Source organism: Schistocerca americana, chromosome 4 (assembly GCF_021461395.2).
Source record: "Schistocerca americana isolate TAMUIC-IGC-003095 chromosome 4, iqSchAmer2.1, whole genome shotgun sequence".
Lineage (NCBI taxonomy): Eukaryota > Metazoa > Arthropoda > Insecta > Orthoptera > Acrididae > Schistocerca > Schistocerca americana.
This window is the reverse complement of record NC_060122.1, coordinates 362,540,358-362,565,866: the sequence shown is the minus strand read 5'-3', so window position 1 is coordinate 362,565,866 and position 25,509 is coordinate 362,540,358. Positions and strand designations below refer to the sequence as shown.

Genomic DNA, 25,509 nt, shown 5'->3' with positions numbered 1-25,509 from the left:
ATTTGTTAACTTAATGTTCTCAGTATCTTCAGCGTTGGCAGTTATTCTTATGGTAAAATTAGCTGAACAGTATATATTGTATCGTATTTTCAGTTTAACTTTTCATCAATACACACACCTAAGAAGTTAGAAAATCCCCCTTTTATTATATTTTGTGGTAAAACTACATTGCTCGACTATGAAGCATTTTCTGCAGTAAAAGCTACATAAGCAATCCAGTCAGGTGCTCAAAAGGAGTTAATAACTTTAACAATGGTATCGTTTAGTATTTTACCTGTTGACGCTTCTTTGCTAGGCTTCGCAATAGCATTTGTATCATCTAAAAAAATGGAAAGGTACATCACTAAATAAAGTGACTGTCCCATGATATAATTATGCAGAACGACCATCCACACGACCGCTGTGCATCCCTGCCAACTTAAAACTTTGCACCGAACTGGTACCCACAGTATCAATTTTCCCTATCACGGAAGCGAACTTGGTTCGTAAGACTCTTCTGGCAAGCAGTCTTACTTTACCAGAATACTTCATTTCGACACAAAACTCTTCTGAGAAAAGAAAGTTTTGTCATCGAAGGATAGCTGTTCGAATAACGGTCGATCTTAAGTTTTTTTTAAAAGCATTAGGTCGTTTCAATCTCTGGAAATACCTCTCGATACGAAAATATTGCTAATCGCTCCATCGTTCTGATACCGAACTAAACAGAAACTTTCCCCATAATTGCTTGGCAGAGCGGGTTCTCATTTTCGGATCATAGGACCTTCAGTATGAACACATTTAGTAAAGAAGGGTTTTTCTCAAAATGAAGAAGACGCCTATACTGGCTGTAGCCCTGTACGCCAAGCAGTTAACTTTTTAATCCATATAAACAATAATTATGAAATGGTAAATGTTTTAACATTTGAAACACATTCGTAATTAGTTGCCTCTGTACCATCGCGACTTACCTGTCACGAGATTTGTAGCCGAGTTAAACTTGTACTCCCGCAATTGACACATTCTCATACATATGGACCACAAGTCTCAAAATAACTCGTTCAGCAGGAATGTTATCAGAAATTGTCCAATAAAGTGATGTGTTACTGTAGTTCTGAATGATCACCCAAGTGAGAGGAGGTGGAACTTCAGACGCCCAGCCAAAAGACGGGTAACCATTAACAATATCAAGTGCCCTTACTCTTTAAAAAATTAAACTCTGCTTGAACAAGACATTAAGGCCCTACGTTACCGACCGGCCATCGTGTTGTCCTCAGTCCACCCGCATCACTGAATAAGGATATGGAGCGGCATGTGATCAGCACACTGCTCTCCCAGCCACATGTCAGTTTACGAGACCGGAGCCGCTACTTCTCAATAAATTAGCTTCGCAGTTTGCCTCACCACGGCAGAGTGCACCCCGCTTGCCAACAGCGCTCGGCAGACCTGATGGTCACCCATCCAAGTATTAGATCAGCGCGACAGCGCTTAACTTCGGTAATCTGACGGGAATCATCGTTACCACTGCGACAAGGCCGTTGGCGCCCTTACTCTTTGAGACACTGAAATGGAGTTCGTCGTTTAACCCAGAGTAATGCCGCACACTTTGGTAATAAGGAACTGTAGGCCACTAACCTCTCGCCTTCGGGAGCAAATTCCAGCGATGGAACTCTCTCGCCCCAGAGGATTGGAACCAGCTACCAGAAGGTCGACGCCACTGTACTGGTACAAGTTAGGAACCGCGGATGCGGAGACGTGTTGTCCAAGTAGCAAGTTATGTGGTGGAGTGGAAGTTCGAAGCATGTAAACGTCGAACTGGGAAGACACCTTCCTCCTTTTTCTGGTAGCTTGATAATGTGTCTGCATACTTCGTAACCCCACGCTTACTCGTGGATCGGAACTGTGCGACACCTGGCTGCTTATTGGTAGCTACAAAATGCACACACGATGCGACTTCTGCGTCAGAAAAATGGTTAGAGAACATCAGTTACTTTAATCTGGAAAGTATGTGTTACGGTAGTCCAGCAAGAAGCTGAACTACCATTTGAAATGAACTTGTATTTATTTGAAAGAGTAGTGGATTCTGAAGGCAACACACTTCCCCTAATACGTTTCTGCATGGCAGCAAAGCAGAAAGACTGAATGTCAAGCATGCATCTTTCCCCACACATTTGTATCACCACTACTAAGGCAGTACAAAATTATGTTCCTTGCTGAAACCACTGGAAAACGAAAGGTCCCGCACACAACGCCAGACTCAAGCATTTATGTACAGAACAACTTTCCAAGGCCGTTTAAAGCCATTGCAAATTTCGACTAGAGTTCTTATTTCCTTGACGTACGAACTGCAACTATTCGGCTATCAGTGAACGGAAACTACCGTCAGGGAAAAACAGACACGAAGCGTTAGAAGAAAGTCGTCAGAGCACTCCAACATTTCTTTCGTTTACCTTCTCCCAGTAGTAAAGTTATAAAATTATTAAAAACGTGTACACTGTGTGGCGTCTAAACTAATGGGTCCAGTCTCGTACCAAAAGGACAAAAGGACATCCTCGCAGATATAGTACGCATCTACTAAACAATTTTCGGTAGTATAAATGCACTAACATTCTAGAACATTCAGAACTCCAAATCCAAGCACCACCTAGTTACACATTGAAGGAGTGAGGAGGAGAAAGTGCTAACCCTCAATTTTAGTAATGATTGGAGTGATCAAGTTATACAGTGTGTCCCATTTATCTTGACCACTCTAAATAACTGTTGGTCCAGATGCAAATTATAAAATGTTTCGAGCAAATGTTCTTTAGCCGCCAGGGGAACATCAATCAGCATGATTGCCTTCGTTGTAGCTTTGTTTTTTTACAAAGATATGAACTGCGGTATGACTTTTTTAAATGGCACCCTGTATGTTTTATTCGGTAATTCATTTCCACTCCTATTCAAAATGTAGGACAGTGTACGATTCACTGAAACACAACGTTATTAATTACATAGCACAACATTGACGTTGACGCTCCCAGCGCTTAGTGCAGGTACTCGTGGTAATAGAACACATCCACGTGCTGACGTTGACAGGGGACAAATGTAAACACAAGTAGAATGCACACCCGTCATTCCGTCAGCCATCGTCAGTTGAAGAGTTGCGTGAGTAGAATGTACACCAACGAAGGTAGAAATGCTACTCACCTATGGGGAGTGTAAGTTAGCAGAACAGTAATTGCAATACTGTTTTCTTATGTACGGGTACATTTAGTACAGTAGTTTAGTCCTTTTAAATACTGTTGTGTAGAGTAGGCATATAATAAAGACTGTCCTTCCTAAAAACTACATCGACATAACGTTTCTTTTATTGTTGTTGTTGAAGGTAGGCGAAATGCTACGCAGGTAGCGGAGCTGTACAGATAGCGATATCCTGACAAGAATCCACCCTCCCGACAGATGTTTCCTCGTCTTGTTGCGACGCTTCAGGAAACGGGAAGTTTCAACCCACGACAACGCAATCGTCGTAGCACTCGCACAGATGAAGCTGACTAAGTTACTGTTCTCGCTTCCGTTGCTATGAATCCACATGTGAGCACGCGACAGCTTGAACACGAGATTGGCATTCCCAAAACCAGTGCACATCGTATTCTTACACTCACCGGTTCCATCCTTACCATGTACACCTATATCAAGAATTGCATGGGAATGATTACCAGAATCGTGTACAGCTCTGTCAGCGGGCACAGCAGCAAATCCTCGCCAACCCGAACTTCTTTTCCAATGTTCTATTTACCAATGAATGTTCCTTCTCAAACAAAGGACAGGTAAATACAAGGAACATGCATTATTGGTCCAGCGACAACCCACAGTGGTTTAGACAGGTGGAACATCAGCGTCAGTGGAGAGTTAACGTCTGGTGTGGGATGCTTTGTGCTACAATTATTGGCCCTTATTTCATCAATGGTAGTCTGAACGGCACAGCGTATGCCAACTTCCTCAGACGAATTCTTCCTCCTCTTCTGGATGAAGTGCCGCTAAGAACCAGAATGCTTATGTGGTATCAACACGATGGATGTCCAGCACATAATGCCTTGAGTGCACGTCGTGTTCTGATCCGCAGGTATCCTGCCAGAGCCGGCTGGTGTGGCCGTGCGGTTCTAGGCGCTTCAGTCTGGAACCGCGTGGCCGCTACGGTCGCAGGTTCGAATCCTGCCTCGGGCATGGATGTGTGTGATGTTCTTAGGTTCGTTAGGTTTAAGTAGTTCTAAGTTCTAGGGGACTGATGACCACAGATGTTAAGTCCCATAGTGCTCAGAGCCATTTGAACCATATCCTGCCAGATGGATTGGTCGAGAAGGATTTAAATCCTTGGGTTTGCATTAAAGACGTTGTCTATCGCGACATTCCAACAACTCCAGAGGACATTCAGGAACGTATCGTGCTTCTTTGTAATTCTCTTCAGCAGCCAACACCGTAAGCAGTAAATAATACTTTCGTTGAATGAGTGCACCAGTGTATCGGTGTCCATGGTCACCACTTCGAGCACCTCCCAATGTTCTGCTGCTGGGAAATGGTACAGAAGAGTGAAAGCCATGGTACAAGACAGTCAAAGTCAATTTTGTGTTATGTTTTTGCTTGGTTTTCATTTGTTTTCTGTCAACTCCAGCAATTGGACGAGTTTGTAATCCCGGGTTCAAAGTCAATGTTGTGTTATGTAATTAATAAAGTAGTGTTTCTGTGAATGGTACACTGTGATACATTTTTGGATGGGTCTTTAGGAGATGAAATGAATTGCCGAATAAAAAATACAGGGTGCCATTTAAAAAAGTCATACCGCTGTGTCCATGGTCACCACTTCGAGCACCTCCCAATGTTCTGCTGCTGAGAAATGGTACAGAAGAGTGAAAGCCATGGTACAAGACAGTCAAAGTCAATTTTGTGTTATGTTTTTGCTTGGTTTTCATTTGTTTTCTGTCAACTCCAGCAATTGGACGAGTTTGTAATCCCGGGTTCAAAGTCAATGTTGTGTTATGTAATTAATAAAGTAGTGTTTCTGTGAATGGTACACTGTGATACATTTTTGGATGGGTCTTTAGGAGATGAAATGAATTGCCGAATAAAAAATACAGGGTGCCATTTAAAAAAGTCATACCGCTGTGTCCATGGTCACCACTTCGAGCACCTCCCAATGTTCTGCTGCTGAGAAATGGTACAGAAGAGTGAAAGCCATGGTACAAGACAGTCAAAGTCAATTTTGTGTTATGTTTTTGCTTGGTTTTCATTTGTTTTCTGTCAACTCCAGCAATTGGACGAGTTTGTAATCCCGGGTTCAAAGTCAATGTTGTGTTATGTAATTAATAAAGTAGTGTTTCTGTGAATGGTACACTGTGATACATTTTTGGATGGGTCTTTAGGAGATGAAATGAATTGCCGAATAAAAAATACAGGGTGCCATTTAAAAAAGTCATACCGCTGTTCATATCTTTGTAAATAACAAAGCTAGAACGAAGGGCAATCCTGCTGGTTGATGTCCCCCTTACGGCTAAAGAACATTTGCTTGAAACATTTTGTAATTTGCATCTGCACAAACAGTTATTTAGGGTGGTCAAGATAAATGGGACAGCCTGTATAATGTGTTTTCGGACGTAGCCCCGTGATGGTAACAAGTATTCCAATGCGAGCAGCTAGAAAGTGCCATCACCTATACAAACTTTTATGTTTTATTGTATTTACGTTCTTCTCTTTCAATTTAACCCAACATACAGTAGTGGAAATCAGTATAAAGGTGTGAATATTTGGAAGAAAATCAACGTTTTCGGTTGCAGTAATTGTGCACAATGTATATGCAATAGTATGTTATCCAGTATACCGACAAACGTAGTCAAATGGTGTCGATATCAGTGGTACAGCATATAACAGGACATTAGCATTTCAGCTGGTAAAGGTTGAAACGCGGTACAAAGACAGTCGGCTCCATGCAGTGTTAGTGTGTGCATACGTGCCTTTACTGCAGACATGAAACAAAACCATTAGTGACAGTGAATGTTGTGTACGTAAACCACCATTGTGACAATGCCACTCGGAAAACAGTTATCTTTTGATGAGAAGCAAAAAATCGAAATCTACAAGAAAATGGGACTCTCTAATTGTCAAACTGCCAAGAAGGTGAATTGTTCAAGTACAGTGATTGATAATTCCGTTGGACTGGGTGCACGATGTGGACAGAACGGAAAATATGGGCAAAGTAGAACATTATCTGAAGCAGAGAAAGCAAAGCAAGGGCCACAAACCGTTATTATTCCCAACTTGTTAGTGATTCATAGATGCCAGGAACTGCCAGACGTGTATGACAAATTTTGTCACATGACATACGTCTTGGATTCATGAAATAACAGCAGAAACCCACATTAACACCCAAACATAAACAGGCTACATTGGAGTTTGACGAAAAACGTAAGTCAAGGATTTCAGAATGCGATAAAGTGGTCTTCAGTGATGAGAAGAAGTTTAATTTAGACGGGCAGGATGGATTTCAATATTACTGGCATGATCTGAGGACAGAGGAGCATGTACGAAGAGAAATTTTGGTGGTGGAAGCATTATGATATGGGCAGCCTTCTGCGCTGAAGGTAAATCACGCATTGCTTGACTGAACGCTAGGATGAACTCTGTGTGCTAGAAACGGAATTGATTAGAATTTATGAAGATCTATGGGACGAAAGTTTAATGTTTCAACAACATAATCCGCATGTGTGTATGATTCTACTAGAACCAAAAAGTGGTTTGAAGATAAAGATCCCGATGTCTTGCCCTGGCCTGCACGTAGCCCGATTATGAACCCCTTCGAAAATCTTTGTGGAATACTTGCAAGGTGTGTTTATCGCAATGGAAGCCAATTTGAGGCCGTATGTGATCTGAAAAGAGCGATACGAGAAGACTGGGCGACAGTTTCACTGCAAGAACTACAAACACTATCAAAATCAATGCTGAAGAGGATTTCTGAGGTAATAACGAAGAACGGAGGTTGGACAAAGTATTAACAATGCAATAACACAACTAGACAGTGAGTGTCTTTATACTGATTTCCACAACTGTATAACATTTACTACCGTAAGTAGACCTCGAAACCGTTTGTCCCTTGTTGCGTCAGCCGGTTTTCTTACTGCACTCATTTCCAGTGGACAACGTATTAACGGCGGCTACTTTCATCTCCATGCTTTGGTCTCTGGTGGTGCACCCTTTTTTGCATAATTTGCACTCAGTACAGCTCTTTAAATCACTTAAAGACACATAAGCAAATAAATCATTAATATGTCGCACAAAATTATCATTGTCTTTCGCAATGAACTTGCATGCAAATGGAACTGAGGGTGGACTCCAGCCCATTTCCAAGCTACAAACTAATTGTATGATTCTACGGTTGTTTCAATAGTAACTCTATTTAACGAAGATAATGCGTTAAAAATCCTGAAGTCACAGATATGTGCTCCTAATTGCATTCATTTCACAAGGAAGCAATTAGTTATGATTCACGGATGACAGAGATTAATCGCCTTGAATGTTTCTTTATATGTTTATTTGCTTAATACTGTACACAATAACCCACTGCAGCGCGTCTACGACAGTTCTGACAATGTTCGCTTCTGTTTTGTGTGTTGGCAGGCTACGCTGCCTGTTGCGGCAGTTGCAGAGGGGGGAGATTTCCGCGGAAATCTTGCAGAAGAACCTCCATTATGCGGCACGCGTCCTCGAAGCGGTATTCATCGATGAAACCAAGTAAGTACTCTAATTACGTTGCTTCACGGCACCTGCGACTACTACTTAGGTATATTAAGCACACATATGTGTCTCTGTCTGTGTGTCTGTATAGTTGTGTCTAAAACTGATGCAGTTTTCCCCCCCTTATTCGACTTAACGCTTTTTATAGATGCAACCTGATACAGTAAACCAACATGCTGCAGTGAGGCTTTTGTTAACTGTTATCGTAAATATACACTGGTTAGTTACGTTTGAATGGATTCCTCTGTGTCTTCATACAGTTAGATGCAGCTTAGTCTGAACAGGTTGAGATGAAGCAAATACGGGCATCTAGCGCAAATCCTAAAAGAAAAGGGGCATTCTTCGCCCTTATTACGATAGACGGCAGCTGAGAAAAAGTAGTATGATCCACCGTGCGAAAAGCAACTATTTAATGTGGATATCATTTGTAATGCTACCTTATATCCGCACCTGGGTGGATTTTATAAACGATTGGAATTCAAAGTAAAATGTAGCCGAAATAAGCCCGCATCACATTGACGATAGCAAGAGATAAAAATAATCACGTAGAGAATCGTAGGCTTCGAAATTAATTGATACAATTAAAAGTTCTCCTACTTCGTCGAAGTGTCTGCAGATTAATTAATACATGTGAAATTGTATGTTAGTTTCATCAGGTAGAGAAGCCGTTGTTAGCGAGTGGTAAGGTTTGGTGACAGAGGTCCTTGATAATGTTAAGTTTCAGTGCAATAAATGGTTTGCGTGATAGTAATAGTGATGATCGAACTTCAGAAAGAACATTAGATACCAGGCTCAAATTATGAAAGTGAAATCACACAAACGTTGCGTCAACAAACCAACCACTTTCAACTTATTAATCTGGCTGAGACATAGATATAAACTTTATTTACTATTAGCAGAAGGATTTAACGATATTATTAATAAATGAAAACATAGTTAAGCTTAATTACTCTTATTATTCACACCAAATTACCTACAATAAAAGACACAGGACCTTACAGTCTTACGGATTGGGTACAAAACGCAGCAAGAGGAAGACTAGTCGTATTTGGTTTTTTGCAAAAACATAGGGTGAACTAAAATCGAAAACAGATAACATTTGATTTCAAAGATAACTCCTGTTTTAAGCTCAATGAGTCGATCACTGACATAGCGAAACTTCGATTGTCATGAAAGAAATTGATTAAAATACCACTGTTCGTCAAAAATGAAATCAAGATTTTTTATTTTTTCATACTAAAAATTTCTGTTTCTTCTAACAAATTCATTAGTGGTGTGTTCGTAAGTTATAGTCGGGACTGGTCGTCGTTGTGATTCCATGTCTTCGGGTGTACTTTCTATATCTGGCGCAAAACCTTCTTCCAGTTTGACCTACGTATTGTATTTCGAAATCTGTATTCGGTATATACCAGAGCTTTTAAGTTTACGATCTTGTTTACTCTTAAGCACCTGTTAGCTGTCCGGGAAGGGATTTTTACACGATACTTTTTAAAACATTTAACAGTTTTATCTGAATAAGTACCTTTGTATGTCATCTACATATACTACATTTTCTTTATTTTTTTTCTGTTTTGCTTCAAACTGCGTTTCAATTTTGTTGTGAAGAATATCCAATTATTTCTGTCTTTTGTCTTCACCAAGCAGAAGTTCAAACGTTCTTTGAATCACGGAAATGAGTACTTATACTGCTATAGGTGTATTTTTTTTATCACAGAGTACGTGTAAAACAAAGGTATACATGAATTACGCATATTTAGAAAGTCAATATATACAGACGCCTCACTTAATAGTCATTTTTGTCACCAACATAGTCTTTTTGCAATCTCCGCTAAGAATGTATTGAATAGATCAGTTGACAGACAGCATACATGTTTCGCGATTCATTTGTCTTCGTAACTCCTATCTGTGTCCTGGTTCTTAGCCTACTTCCTTGAAATACGCTTTTTTGTCTCTCAGTCAGTAATATCTTGTCCCATTTGACTCTTTGCAAATAGTTCTTCCACTTCAACACATACACCCCCCCCCCCCCCACTCTCCAATAATGACGTCTCCAAAATCGCGAATAACTGTTTTTCTAGACTACGCAATGTGATCAAAAGTGTCCGGACAACCCCAAAATCATACGATTTTCATATTAGCTGCATTTTGCTACCATCTACTGCGAGGTACTCCATATCAGCGACCTCAGTAGTCATTAGACATCGTGAGAGAGCAGAATGGGGCGCTCCGCGGAATTCACAGACTTGGAACGTGGTCAGGTGACTGGATGCCACTTATGTCATACGTCTGTAAGCGACGTTTCGACACTCCTAAACATCCCTAGGTCCACTGTTTCCGATGTTATAGTGAAGAGGACAGGTGAAGGGACACGTACAGCATAAAAGGGTACAGGCCGACCTCCTCTGTTGACTGACAGAGCCTACCGACAGTTGGAGAGGGTCGTAGCAGACAGCTATCCAGACCACCACTTAGGTATTCCAAACACCATCAGGATCCACTGCAAGTGCTATGTAGAGAGGCGGGAGGTGCTCATAAGCCGCACATCACGCCGGTAAATACCAAACGACGCCTCGCGTGGTGTAAGGAGCGTAAACATTGGACGATTGAACAGTAGAAAAACACTGTGTGGAGTGACGAAACACGATACACAATGTGGCGATCTGATGTCAGGGAGCGGGTATATGGCGAATGCCCGTTGAACGTCATCTGCCAGTGTGTGTAGTGCCAACAGTAAAATTCGGAGGCGGTGGTGTTATGTTGTGGTAATGTTTTTCATGGAGGGGCTTGACCCTTTGTTGTTTTGCGTGGCACTATCACAGCACAGGCCTACATTGATGTTTCTTGCTTCCCATTGTTGAAGAGCAATTCGAGGATGGCAATCGCATCTTTCAGTACGATCGAGCACCTGTTCATAATTCACGGCCTCTGACGGAGTGGTTACACGACAATAACATCCCTGTTATGGACCGACCTGTACGGAGTCCTGACTTGAATCCTACAGAACACCTTTGAGATTTTTTGGAATACCGACTTCGTGCCAAGCCTCACCGACCGACATCGATATATCTTCTCAGTGCAGCACTCCGTGAAGAATGGGCTGCCATTCCCCAAGAAACCTTCCAGCACCTGATTGTACGTATGCTTGCGAGAGTGGAAGCAGTCATCAAGGCTAAGGGTGGGTCAACACCATATGGATTTCCAGCATTACCGATGGAGGGCGCCACGAACTTGTTAGTCATTTTCAGACAGGCGTCCGGATACTTTTGATCACATTGTGTATAATGTCATTTGTGTTTCGAGTAACGACCGTCATTTGACAGATTGTTTAGGGAACAGATACATCGCGACGAACAACATTTTGGCATTGTTAAATCGTCATTTGACTGCATTCTGTTGCTGCCTGTCGCCACTGTTATTGCTTTTTACTGAGTGCTAATAAGCAGCTTTTTATTCAGCCTTTTCCCTATGTTCATGAATAGACGTTTTCTTACTAGTAAACTTCGTGTGTGGATCTGTCGAAACGCTCAGTGGCAGTGGAAGAAATTATATGACTGAAAAAATTGATCCTGAAGATAAATTCAGTGTGATATGAAGTATCTGCAAGGATGAAACATGTTCTGAAACTACATTAATTACGAAAATTAATGAATGGTGACAAATATTTCTAGCGGCAAAAATGCTTTCGAAAAGTGAATGTATATGCTTAAAATTCAAGTGATTAACTTACGAAACAGTTAAAAATGCATCGTATATGCTTTCTGTTCGCATCACCTCAGCATTGACTGAAAGGGGACTACCGGTCATGGGTGAAACCCAGTGAGAAGAGAGTCAAAGCTTCAACAAATATAAATAAAGAACTTATTGTTCCCTTTTTTAAACATAAATGGCTGATGTAGCATCACTTATTACTCTTGTAAAATCAACCACATTTAGTGCCTGAAGTCCGAATAATTCGAGTATAAGTAAATAAAGACACAGAGTTTGACCTTTTTGAAATATGCTTTTCATTCACCTCTCTAGAAAAGTTGGCAACACACGCCATGGGTTATTTCTAGCCGAAAATGTTGAAAAAGTGTGTAAGTGAAATCACTCAAACTCAGAGACTTAGTGAAAACATGCGTATAACTGCAGTAACCATCAGACTTCTGTCAGTCGGCTGTCTCACTTTAAACCTACATTACATTGCTATTTTCATTATAATAAATAATCAGTTACTAGGTTGGTTTAAATAAACGAATAGGCAATTACAGACAATCAGAAATGCTGGCTTCGGAATATTTTTTTGTATTTAGTGCCTTGTGGGAAACTTTACATATTTATACACGTTTCTAAAAAATTCAAAATTTTTTACAGGCTTCTGTTCGTCAACTCATCCGGTTACAATATAAAGTAATCGGAACTGTCACGAATTAGCCCAGCGACCTCGAAAGCTGTGAATCCATCAATGCTTTCACTCAATTTCAACTACTTTTCACTGTCATCACATGATATCTTATCCCCTGCGTTTCTGCAGGTAAATAGTGACTTGACTCCCACGTCTGGTTGAAATTGCTCCATGCATTACACATTTACAGTGTACACATAACCCCTCTTTCCCATCCCAAACCCTCCACTCCTACGTGGTAGTTATCTTCAGGACTTTCACCAGCCAGCTTCCCACCTCAAAGAGTCAGCCAAGGCATCAAGGGGTCAAACTCATCCTGGGTTGGTTGGGTTGTTTAGGGAAGGAGACCAGACAGCGAGGTCAGCGGTCTAATCGGGTTAGGGAACGACGGGGGAGGAAGTCGGCAGTGCCCTTTCAAAGAAACCATCCCGGCATTTGCCTGTAGCGATTTAGGGAAATCACGGAAAACCAAATCAGGATGGCCGGACGCGGGATTGAACCGTCGTCCTCCCGAATGCGAGTCCAGTGTCTAACCACTCAAACTCATCCTGACTGCCACGAATCAGCCTAGTAAATGCACAAACTAAGGATTCGACACTAATTAGTTTTTGAATATTTTTCCGTGTTATCCCCTTCAGCTACACAAACCCCTCCCCCCACCTGACTCCCACGTGCACTACGATATCTTACCCCAGCATGCTATTTTTGCAATTAGTAAGTCATATATGTACGGCACCGTGTTAGCTCGAAATTGTCGATGGATTGAATTTACTCGTATTGCAACTTGATTTTGAATCATAACGTCACGATGCTGTGTTGTTTGGCGTCATTTATGAGCAGGTAGAGAGAGCAACACACCCATTATTTACTTTGCCTCTATAATATTTTTGTAGTATACGGTAACAAATGGTCTGGGTTAGGTGGAAAGTTATTGGTTGTGAGTTGGCAAAACCAACGAATGAAATGACATAACTACTATCTCACTTCATCCTCACGTATAGGATTACTAAAGACCCCCATTGTAAAAACCTCCCTGTAATTAGTCATCATTGTACCAAGTCTCGATGAAACTGCCCAAGGCGTTCCGTATCTTCAACAGTAGCTTAAGATTGTCTTGCAAATGGTCAGCATGTTGGCTTATTTTTCGCTGAGGGAGTGTACTATAGTTATATAGCTGTAGATCTTACTACCTTTTATTTTATTATATTGAATTAATATTTAAGAATTTACTCAGTGATATCTGCCGTCACTTCGTTTGCACCTATAAAAGAAATAATAGGGACGATTAAATTATAGGTGAAGTGAAATCGAGTTTTTACATATCGAACATTTCTTCTACGTATCTCATGTTGATTGTCTATCAGTAGTCATTGTCGTTGTTGGCCCTTATATCGCCTCTCTCTCTCGCCTTTTTTTTTTTTTACATTTGCAATCGTGGATGAGAATATTTATAAGCCGTAATGTCGCGTATATTTCGCACACTCATAGTAGCAGCTAAAATATACTCTAACAGTCATCATTGTTACTGCGTGGGCAAATAATTCCGAGTAAAGTATTAGGTTTGGTTGTAACAATTTACTTATGTTGTCGACACACATGGCTAGCTCAAAAATACGCGTGGTTTGTTTAAAACTGCAGGAGTTAATATCCGAAAAAATAAATATTGTTTCAGAGAGAGACATGATATAATCACCCACGTAGCTGCACTATTATTCTCAATGTTACGTAAATACTTTGTTACATACTGACCTGCACTGGTAATTATGATTTGACCAATACTTACCCCAATAAAAACAAGATTTTTACCCGTCAGTGTCCTCATAAGCAAGCTTGAGCTTCGTATTAAAATTTATTATCTTTGCATTCGTCGTGTATATCTAATGAAACCTTTTCTGCAAAAAATATTTTCTTTTCCTGATATCAAAAATTTTTAAAGTATTTTTTCTGTTACCTTGTGGGTGCAGCCCGAAAATCATGTGCTTCATTATATTTCGCGTAATGGCTGCGAATGCGCCATTACGACAGAAGAATGGCAGATGGCCAATGACAAAACTTGAATTCTAGCGGTAATTAATCAGTTCCACTTAACTGTATTCACACGGAGGGAGAGGTATGAAATGAGATTACAAGGACAAATACTATCTCTCTCTCTCTCTCTCTCTCTATATATATATATATATATATATATACGTAAAGTTGGAGAGTTTTTCTCTCGTTCAAAAATAATATTCCATCATTGACAGCACATTCCACACATAAACAAGCACTGTTTTGTTAGTTATTGACACCGTTCAATACTGGTAATCGTAACATTTTACTACGGTTTTTAGAAGGTTTTCCATGAGACTGTACACCCTGTAGATTTGATGATCCATTTTTGCAAAAGGATTTCAGGGTCCCTATTAAAGTCATACAATTACTAAATGAAATGTCCTAGGCTGTTAGTTATGAATCTGCCACATTGTATACAGTCCTTTCACATTATGGCTGTACTTCACAAGCACTCTCAAACGACACGAGGTCACACTTACAGCTCCCCCAGACAACAGTTTTAACGCAAGGAGCTTACTTAAAAGTTATTCTAGCGGCCTCGACATTTAACAATCTAACTGAAATAGAAGATGTTCATTTACAACACACATTTTTAATTTACCATTTCCAAACATTTGAAGATGCAATAATGTTAGTTATGTATCATAAGAAAATATCCAGAAGAATGAAACACATACAGAAATGACAAAATATACGAAATATTCTTGAATTAACATTGAGTGCAGGCACAATTCACCAAAGCATTTCATATTGATGCATATGTGTACTTGCAAGTTAGAAATAAAAAAACTCAGATCCAATGAGTAGCATGACAAAATTAATGTACCATAAAATGTGCTAAAGTGGTGAATCGTAATGTTTACTAAAAAATCTGCGTGAGACATTGCCCAGTTTCACTACATCGTAGTGAGTGATAACACGAAAGTAACTAAACCAAACACTGAGAGTTGTCCCCCCCCCCCCCCCCCCCCCCACCTCTCTCTCTCTCTCTCTCTCTCTCTCTCTCTCTCTCTCTCTCACACACACACACACACACACACACACACACGCACACGTTTGTATGTGGACTTATCGTACCGAACATCCATCCGTGCCCCTCCTCCCACTCTTCCCACCCCCTCACACACACACACACACACACACACACACACACAAATGCACACACGCGCGCGCTGACGGTGGGCACAGTGCGTCCCGTCTTCCGGCTAGGAATGTGAACTCTGGGGCAGTTTTGTGTTCCGGGAAGCATAAACGTCACACAGACGGCGCAGTTAAACAACAGTGAGCAGTACAAGTGCCGCCTCGTAAACTGCGAGCTTTAAAAACGTCCGAGATTAATCCGAGCGGCTGAAGGGCTGCCACGAACAGACGTGCCGTGGCAATTACGCGGCAGCCAACGCGAAATGGACCTGCGCGCGAATCTGTGTGCGGCAATACGACTTGTCAGGAACACGTGTCACGCGCGGAGGCACAAACGGCTCTGCCTGAACAGACAGCCCCGCGAATGTAGAGTCTCCCTGTCTTGTTTCTCCGTCCTCTAATGAGGCACGGACTATTAAATTACGTCCCCCAGTTAAGTCTCTCTTTCTGAGCTGTGTCCTTATACACAGTGCGTAATCGTAAGGATTCCTCCTGACTAAAATAAAGTGTACATCTATAGTCACTGCAAACCATATCTGACACCACTTCCGACATCTACATGGCTGCTCTGCATATCACACTTAACCGCCTGACAGAGGGTTCATCGAACCACCTTGAAAATAATTCTCTATTATTCCACTCTCAAACAGCGCGCCGGAAAAAATGAGCAAGTGTATCTTTCCCTTACTTTATTACGGTGATCGTTTCTTCCCGTGTAGTTCGGCATTAACAAAATATTTACACATTGGGAGGAGAAAGATGGTGATTGAAATTTCGTGGGAAGCTCCCGCCGCAACGAGAAAAGCCTTTAATGACTACCCCAAATCCTGTATTATGTTCACGACACTCTCTACCCTATTTCTCGATATTACAAAACGTGCCGCCCTTCTTTGAACTTTCCCAATTTACTTCGTTAATTCTACCTGATAAGGGTCCTATTTCGCTCAGCAATACTCCAAAACACGGCGAGCAATTGTAATGTAGGCAGTCTCCTTAATAGATCTGTTGCATCTTCTAAGCGTTCCGCCAATAAAAAGCAGTCTTCGGATCGCCTTCCTGTTTCTTCTTTCCAATTTAGGTTGTTCGTAATTCTAATTCCTGGGTATTTAATTGAATTTACGACCTTTACATTTGATTGATGTAGCGTGTAACCGAAGTTTACTTGATTCCTTTTAGCACTCATGAGGACGACCTCACACTTAATCATTATTTAGGGTAAATTGCCACTTCATCTTCTTCTTCTTCTTCTTCTTCTTCTTCTTCTTTTCGGGTTCTAAAGGACTCTAAGCTCTCGTGACGATCTCACATGTTGCCTCCAAATGCTTCTATTTTGTGCTACTTCCTGCCAATTCTTTACACCAATTGTGTTGTATATTGTTTTAATTTCATTTACCTATGTACTACTTGGTCTCCCGTTCGGTCTCTTACCTAATGAATTCTCCAAGAATATTTTTGAAAAAACTTGATCCTCTTTCATTCTCATCAAATGACTTGCCCATTGAAGTCTTCCAGAATTTATTATCCTTATTGTTTATGCTTGCTGTGATAGCAAGTGGAGTTTGATCTTCTGTCCTAGCTTCGCGATTCGTTATTTCAGTATGGAACAAAGATTTCCCTATAATCTTCATTTTCAAATCCTTTTAACTAGCGCTTTCCTTTTAAACTCCATGTTTCTGCTCCCTATGTTAGAACTGCTCTGATGATTGTGTTACATAGCATCATTTTAGTTTTTCTTATCAGCAGTTTAATAAACTGAAGGCCCAAAGAAACTGTAACACCTGCCCCTACATCTTGTAGGGCCCCCGCGAGCAAGCAGAAGTGCCGCAACACTATGTGGAATGGACTCGACTAACGTCTGAAGTAGTGCTGGAAAGAACTGACACCATGAATCCTGCAGGGCTGTCCATAAATTCGTTAAGAGTACGAGGGGGTGGAGATCTCTTCTGAACAGCACGTTGCAAGGCATCCCACAAATGCTCAGTGATGTTCATGTCTGGGGAGTTTGGTTGCCAGCCGAAGTGTTTAAACTCAGAAGAGTGTTCCTGGAGCCAGTCTGTAGCAATTCTGGACGTGAGGGTGTCGCAATGTCCTGCTAGAATTTCCCAAGGCCGTCGGAATGCACAATGGACATGAATGGATACAGGTGATCAGACAGGATCCTTACGTACGTGTCACCTATCAGAGTCGTATCTAGACGTATTAGATCTACATCTACATCTACATTTATACTCCGCAAGCCACCCAACGGTGTGTGGCGGAGGGCATTTTACGTGCCACTGTCATTACCTCCCTTTCCTGTTCCAGTCGCGTATGGTTCGCGGGAAGAACGGCTGTCTGAAAGTCTCCGTGCGCGCTCTAATCTCTCTAATTTTACATTCGTGATCTCCTCGGGAGGTATAAGTAGGGGGAAGCAATATATTCGATACCTCATCCAGAAACGCACCCTCTCGAAACCTGGCGAGCAAGCTACACCGCGATGCAGAGCGCCTCTCTTGCAGAGTCTGCCACTTGAGTTTATTAAACATCTCCGTAACGCTATCACAGTTACCAAATAACCCTGTGACGAAACGAGCCGCTCTTCTTTGGATCTTCTCTATCTCCTCCGTCAGACCTATCTGGTACGGATCCCACACTGATGAGCAATACTCAAGTATAGGTCGAACGAGTGTTTTGTAAGCCACCTCCTTTGTTGATGGACTACATTTTCTAAGCACTCTCCCAATGAATCTCAACCTGGTACCCGCCTTACCAACAATTAATTTTATATGATCATTCCACTTCAAATCGTTCCGCACGCATACTCCCAGATATTTTAGAGAAGTAACTGCTACCAGTGTTTGTTCCGCTATCATATAATCATACAATAAAGGATCCTTCTTTCTATGTATTCGCAATACATTACATTTGTCTATGTTAAGGGTCAGTTGCCACTCCCTGCACCAAGTGCCTATCCGCTGCAGATCTTCTTGCATTTCGCTACAATTTTCTAATGCTGCAACTTCTCTGTATACTACATATCACTCCAACTGCACACGCCCTACACCATTACAGAGCCTCCACCAGCTTGAACAGTCCCCTGCTGACATGCAGGGTCCATGGATTCATGAGGTAGTCTCATACCCGTACACGTCCATCCGCTCGATAAAATCTGACACGAGACTCGTCCGACCAGGCAACGTGTTTCCAGTCATCAACAGTCCAATGTCGGTGTTGACGGGCAGTCATCAAGGGTACAAGAGTGGACATTCGGCTCCGAAAGCCCATACCGATCATGTTTCGTTGAATACTTCGCACGCTGACACTTGTTGATGGCCCAGCATTGAAATCTGCAGCAATTTGCGGAAGGATTGCACTTCTGTCACTTTGAACGATTCTCTTCAGTCGTTGTTGGTCCCGTTCTTGCAGGATCTTTTTCCGGCCGCAGTATCGTCGGAGATTTGATGTTTTACCGGATTCCTGATATTCACGGCATACTTGTTAAATGGTCGTACGGGAAAATCCCCACTTCATCGCTACCTCGGAGATGCTGTGTACCATCGCTCGTGCACCGAATATGGCACTACGTTCAAACTCAAATCTTGATAACCTGCCATCGTACAGTAACCGATCTTACAACGTCGCCAGACACTTGTTGTGTTATACTGGTGTTGCTGACCGCAGCGTCGTATTCTACCTGTACGCATATATGTGTATTTGAATACGAATGCCTACACCAGTTCTTTGGAGCTTCAGTAAATAAGGAAAAGGACAAATTGCTACTCAGTGTAAAGATGACACGATGGGTTGCAGACAGGAAAAACGAAAAGACTGTTACACTTTTACCTTTCGGCCAAAGCTTTCTTCAGAAGAGAAAAGATACAGACGCACACACATTCATTCATTCACACTAATAAGCACACTCACGCCACACGGTCGTCATCTCAGGCAGCCCGGACCGGAAAGACGTCATAACGGTGAAGAGGAGTGTATGTGCCAGTCGGTTGTATGGAATCAACGAAGTAAGATAGGTGGAGTTGGAGACGTAACAGAAAGGTAGTAAGGAGCTATCGTGTTTGATGAGCCTTTGATCACACCGTGAATGACATTTTACTCGTTGATATATGAGGCGGACCGTCCCACTTTTCTATAAGGAATGGTTTACCACTCGCAGCCATGCAACACTATGTAAAAAGAGCAGTCATATAAAGATTCTAACTGACACAGACAAGACAAGAGTCTCAAACCTTGTTACTGATAATTGGTTTGAAACCCAACAGGATCTCCTGCTGTTAGTGAATGTAGGTCCGTCTCAAGCATTTTCCGAGCCAAGCGAACTGCGTGGAATGGGCGTTTGGAATCGGGTACCTCGCATAAGGCTATTGCTCAAAGCATGACGTAAATCTTCAATTTGGCAAACAAGACAGAAACTGGACAGTCGAATAGTTAAGGCTTGTAATGTGGTCCGAAACATGGCAATTTTGCTTGTTTTGAAATTATGCTTAGCCTCGAGTGGATCGAGGGCCTAACCGAACGTTAACACCCAATGTGTGGAGAGAGTATAACACGCCGCTGCGATGCTTTCGGGGATGTTTTTCGTAAAATATGTAGGTCCACTTATTCAAGTTGCGATGACATTCTCATTGACCAATTGTTGACTTTTCTTCTACATCTCCATGATAAGTATATGGTAGCCATTGCCGTCTTCTAAGATGAGAACGACCCTGTTAACAGGGCGGCACGCTTACATTCCTGGTTTGATAAACTCTCTGGCACCCTTGCGCACATCGACTAGCTCGCTAAATCACCCAGTCTTAATCCCATAGAATATGCCTAGGACTATCTGGAACGGATGAACCATAGCAATCAGTTCCCCGCAAGATGTTAGCTCTTCGAGATCTAATCGTGAATGAGTGGCTTCAGATGTATATCACATGTCTGAAGATACCTGTGGACTCTCTTCCTCGCCAAAATAAGGTCGTTATCAAGGCTGTAGACAGTTACACGACATTAACGCGATGTCTGCTGGAGGAGATTAAGTTTTAGTCCTCTGTATTTATATGCATCGTGAACATGCGATGAACACCATGTTCCCGTTCTACTGAGGATGCTTTAGTTCCATTACAGCTTCACACCCACTATCAGGTGCCACGCCAACATGTCAGCAGTCAGACGTTTCGAACCACTGGAAGTCTGTAGTAACAGTAGAAATGACGCTGTTCTGATACTAATTAGCTATATGGACTAGCTGCTTCCCTGCAGATGAGTCTTATATAGAATACACAACCCACGCCTCCTGGTGGCAACAGGGATGAGCGAGGCCTCTGCGGGGTCTCCTGCTAACCATACTCAGCTCGGCTCGGCTGCACAGCGACGTAGTACGGTTTGGCGCAGGCCTCAATTCGATACCTGTCTCCCGGCCCACGTGCTTTGTGGGCAGACACTGCCTGCTTCAGCGTAATCGTTTATGAGAAAATAGTAAAAAGCCGATTCCACCATCTTGAATTTTTTTAAGTACAGTAAGTAGGCTATATCGCCACCTTGGATTTGCGAAGCATGGGGGGAAAGGGAGGTGGAGAGGGTGACCTTGAGAGTGAAGGGATGCCGTCAGATCTTCATGACACTGATGCAGACGAAACCTTATTCTCCGAGCTCGCCCTGTTTTTCATCCACTACCCCTTTTGCATAGGCTTAGCACGATGTCTTGATAGTGGTAAGAGAGTTTAGGAATTGTGCCCTGTGATAGGTGTCTTGTATGTGCAGCTTGCATCAGATTGTATTTGCAGGTTGCTGGAGAGTCTAATAAAGTTAATGGCATTAACATCAGGTTCACCGTACTTCGTAATTATTCCTTTCAGTGTCCAACGATCCTGATCACTGGAACTGGTTCCCTTCCATGTCATTCTACGCTAATAACTCGCACCGTTGTCAACTTTCCTACAAAAAATTATAATGTTTCCCTCAATTTTATTCTACTTAAGACTGCCTACTTTTCTGTCAAACGCATTTTACTTCGAATTAAACAACAAGTTTACTGTTGCGAGTCACTGTTTATTGTACACGAAAATAGCCTTGATTGTCTGATTGGGCAGATTGACTTTAAATGAGAACATTTTAGATTAGGCTTTACCGTGACTGTTATTGACATTGAATGAAACTAATTCACTGTTACCAGTCACAGTAAACTTGTTGTTTCATTCACTGTCAATAACAGTCACGGTAAAGCCGACCTAAAATATTGTACTTTTGTTGAATCCCTCTTTCTTTCCTTACAACTGCAGACCAGTTTCTTTACCGTCATCGCTGAGCTCCTTTTATGCTTACACTCTTGAAAGCAAATCCGATAAGCAGTTTTGGAGCATCAGATTTTAGACTGATCTTTGGTAGGAAGTTCACCAAGGACCGATTTTTTGTGAATGAAAGCTCTTTAAGTAGGATGCCGAGTGTGTACAAATGCCACCGTAGTTTCCATGCCCCGAATAATGTGAAACTCGCTGCAAAAAAAATTATACAGTAAACTACGTGGTACACAAGAATTCCTATGCTCTGTACGCTTACCAAATTTATCAATTTATGTGAAGTAGCCAATAAATAGCATAAGCATCTGCATTCTGATTGTGTCCAGCGCTTCTTTGCAGAGCTGAATGAAGATATTAAACTACCGTGTAGCTGTTCCAGTGTGAGAACACGGTCAGTTCGGGGCTAAATACAAACAGTGGCATGCTCTGGCGGGTCCATATGAGAACAAGACGCGTGTTCCTAAATACACTGTGTGCAAACCTGTAATTGGTTCCAGGTTCCCGAGACACTGTGTAAACAAAGTTCCAGGGGCAGAATATCAATAGAGCCCTGCTGACACCACAGTTTGAACTATCGGACCCTACCCTTACTGATGCATGCGGCAGCCCCCTCACAAACGCACTATTGAGTTAACCTTAGTGGCTACATCCCACGTACCGGCTGACAGTGATGCACTGTCCTAACTTCACTGTTCACAGTTTAAAGTTCTGATCTTTGTTAACACCGGTTTTTTACTCACTCTCGCACTGCACAACTAGATACCACAGCTCTGTTAACTCAGTCATGATATCTGAGTAACCCAAAAGTTTTATAAGCCGGACGAACTGAATGTTGTTGCAATACACATCTTTGGATTTTAAACTGCGCTTTAGGCAGTTTAGTTTGACTGCTAGTGATAGATGCCAATTTTCTCATAGCTGTTTTGTAACACGGTTTATTCTCGATAATCGAAATTCATAATAAGATTATACATCATTCACAATTCGCACTCCCTTTCTCGTCCAGCGAGCGACGACTGCTTTCTAATTACAACTGACTAAACTATCACTGCGCCAGCGCACCTCCCGTTAGTAGTAATGCTGTCGATTGTGCAAGGCTGGTCACCTTACGGAATGATCGCAGTTTTGTTCCTTTCGTTAACGTGTTTGGTCTTGACTACTTTGTAGTTTCAGATATAGACTAGTTCAAACGGATTAAACCAGTCGAGCGAAAAAAAAGTTTTACAATGGCCCTATTTCTGGGATTTACTTAGATGATTCCAAACAAATGTAACCCGGCAAATTTAAATCTGGAACCAGGGCTATATATGAATGCAGTACTAAGCAATCCGTCAGATCCATCTCATAAACGAGGGCGTGCTGAGAAGTATACTGCTGGCCATTAAAATTGCTACACCACGAAGATGACGTGCCACAGACGCGAAATTTAACCGACAGGAAGAAAAGCCTGTGATGCAAATGGTTATCTTTTCAGAGCATTCACGCAAGGTTGGCGCCGGTGGCGACACCTACAACGTGCTGACATGAGGAAAGTTTACAACTGATTTCTCAAACACAAAAAGCAGTTGACTGGCGTTGCCTGGTGAAACGTTGTTGTGATGGCTCATGTAAGGAGGAGAAATGCGTACCATCTCGTTTCCGACTTTGATAAAGGTCGGATTGCAGCCTATCGCGATTGCAGTTTATCGTATCGCGACATTGCTGCTCGCGCTGGTCGAGATCCAATGACTGTTAGCAGAATATGGAATCAGTGGGTTCAGGAGGGTAATACGGAACGCCGTGCTGGATCCCAACGACCTCGTATCACTAGCAGTCGAGATGACAGGCATCCTATCCAAATGGCTGTAACGGATCGTGCAGCCACGTCTCGATCCTTGAGTCAACAGATGGGGACGTTTGCAAGACAACAACCATCTGCACGAACAGTTCGACGACATTTGCAGCAGCATGGATTGTCAGCTCGGAGACCATGGCTGCGGTTACCCTTGACGCTGCATCACAGACAGGAGCGCCTGCGATGGTGTACTCAACGACGAACCTGGGTGCACGAATGGCAAAACGTCATTTTTTGGGATGAATCCAGGTTCTGTTTACAGTATCACGATAGTCGCATCCGTGTTTGGTGACATCACGGTTAACGCACATTGGAAGTGTGTATTCGTCATCGCCATACTGGCGTATCACCCGGTGTGATGGTATGGAGTGCCACTGGTTACACGTCTCGGTCACCTCTTGTTCGCATTGACGGCACTTTGAACAGTGGACATTGCATTTCAGATGTGCTACGACCCGTGGCTCTACCCCTCATTCGATCCCTGCGAAACCCTACATTTCAGCAGGATAATGCACGACCGCATGTTGCAGGGCCTGTACGGGCCTTTCTGGGTACAGAAAATGTTCGACTGCTGCCCTGGCCAGCACATTTTCCAGATCTCTCACCAATTGAAAACGTCTGGTCAATGGTGGCCGAGCAACTGGCTCGTCAGAATACGCCAGTCACTACTCTTGATGGACTGTGCGATCGTGTTTATGCTGCATGGGCAGCTGTACCTGTACACGCTCTGTTTGACTCAATGCCCAGGCGTATCAGGGCCGTTATTACGACCAGAGGTGGTTGTTCTGGGTACTGATTTCTCAGGATCTAAGCAACCAAACTGCGTGAAAATGTAATCACATGTCAGTTCTAGTATAATATGTTTGTTCAATGAATACCCGTTTATCATCTGCATTCCTTCTTGGTGTAGCAATTTTAAGGCCCAGTAGTGTATTTCCTCCGAATTTTATGTTCTGTCTCCCATGTCGGTTGAGGTATTACGTGTCACGCATGGTGTAACGTAAGTGTGTCGATGCGTGAGAAACACCGTGCAGTAATCGAGTTTCTAACCGCAGAAAACTTTTTACACACATGGATAACCCTCTCCTTCGGCACGACAATGCCGGACCACACCGGAGCGCTGCGACATCTGCAGCAGCCCAACGCCTTGGTTTCACTTTCATCGATCATCCTCCATACAGTCCCAGCTTGGCCCCATTCGATTTGCACCTGCTTCCAAAACTTAAAGAACTCATTCGAGGACATCTTTGATAACGATGGAGCGGTGCAAGGAAAGGTGAGGTTGCGGCTCTGTCAACAGAGTCAAACAGTGACGGTATCAACAAAACGGTTTTTCGTTGGGAGAAATGTGTTCGTCGCCAGGATGACTATGTTAAGAAATAAATATGTAGATATTAAGAATGACGATGTAGAGTATTAATAAAGTTAGTTTTATTTAAAAAGTTGTAAGAGTCTCCACATAAAAAATTCAAAGGCATTATTTATCAACAAACCCTCATATCTTCTGTGTTTCTTGACTGTTAATTTGCTTTCACATTCGCAACCTGTTTGCGAAGATAGTAAGGCCTCTTGGAAGGAATAGTGTCGTTTTACTCTTTAGGTTTCACGATAAACAAATAATCATATGAGGCCATGTTACTTACTCTTTCCCAAGCCAGCTAATATGGAAATTCAGTCCGACAATGGATAACAAAGAGAGGAATTAAGGAAGTGAACACAGAAAGATGCTGGTGTATTTCTCATTATTGCACCTTAGGTAAGACATCTCCTTGCTGTTATGAAACGTCGTTTCATATTAATTTCCACCAGTTATTTAACTGTAAGCATAAGCAGGGCAGAAACAGTTGCTTTACCCATGGTACAAGGAGAGATGCTATTCAGACATGCACAGGATTTAATACGTGCAACTAGGCAAGGTAAGGAGCAACACAAGGTAACACGACATTCAATGGAATAAGTGAAAGAATTGAAATAACAAAAACAAGAATCATTAATACGGATTTAAGCAAAATCTGACGTCGTGACGTTCCTAAATCTCACACGATGCCTGATCAGCTATATCCTACCCAGTTAGTTACATTCAAACT

The 25,509-nt window shown here is 42.2% G+C and overlaps 1 protein-coding gene across 1 annotated transcript in view; it reads left to right on the top strand.

Moving 5' to 3' along the window:
* Positions 1-25,509, top strand: part of LOC124613483 (calcium/calmodulin-dependent 3',5'-cyclic nucleotide phosphodiesterase 1-like) — a 543,028-nt gene that overhangs the window by 275,031 nt on the left and 242,488 nt on the right. The window contains exon 4 of the mRNA XM_047142192.1: positions 7,621-7,734. Within this exon, the coding sequence (XP_046998148.1) occupies positions 7,621-7,734 (114 nt within the window). The remainder of the gene's footprint in view (positions 1-7,620; positions 7,735-25,509) is intronic.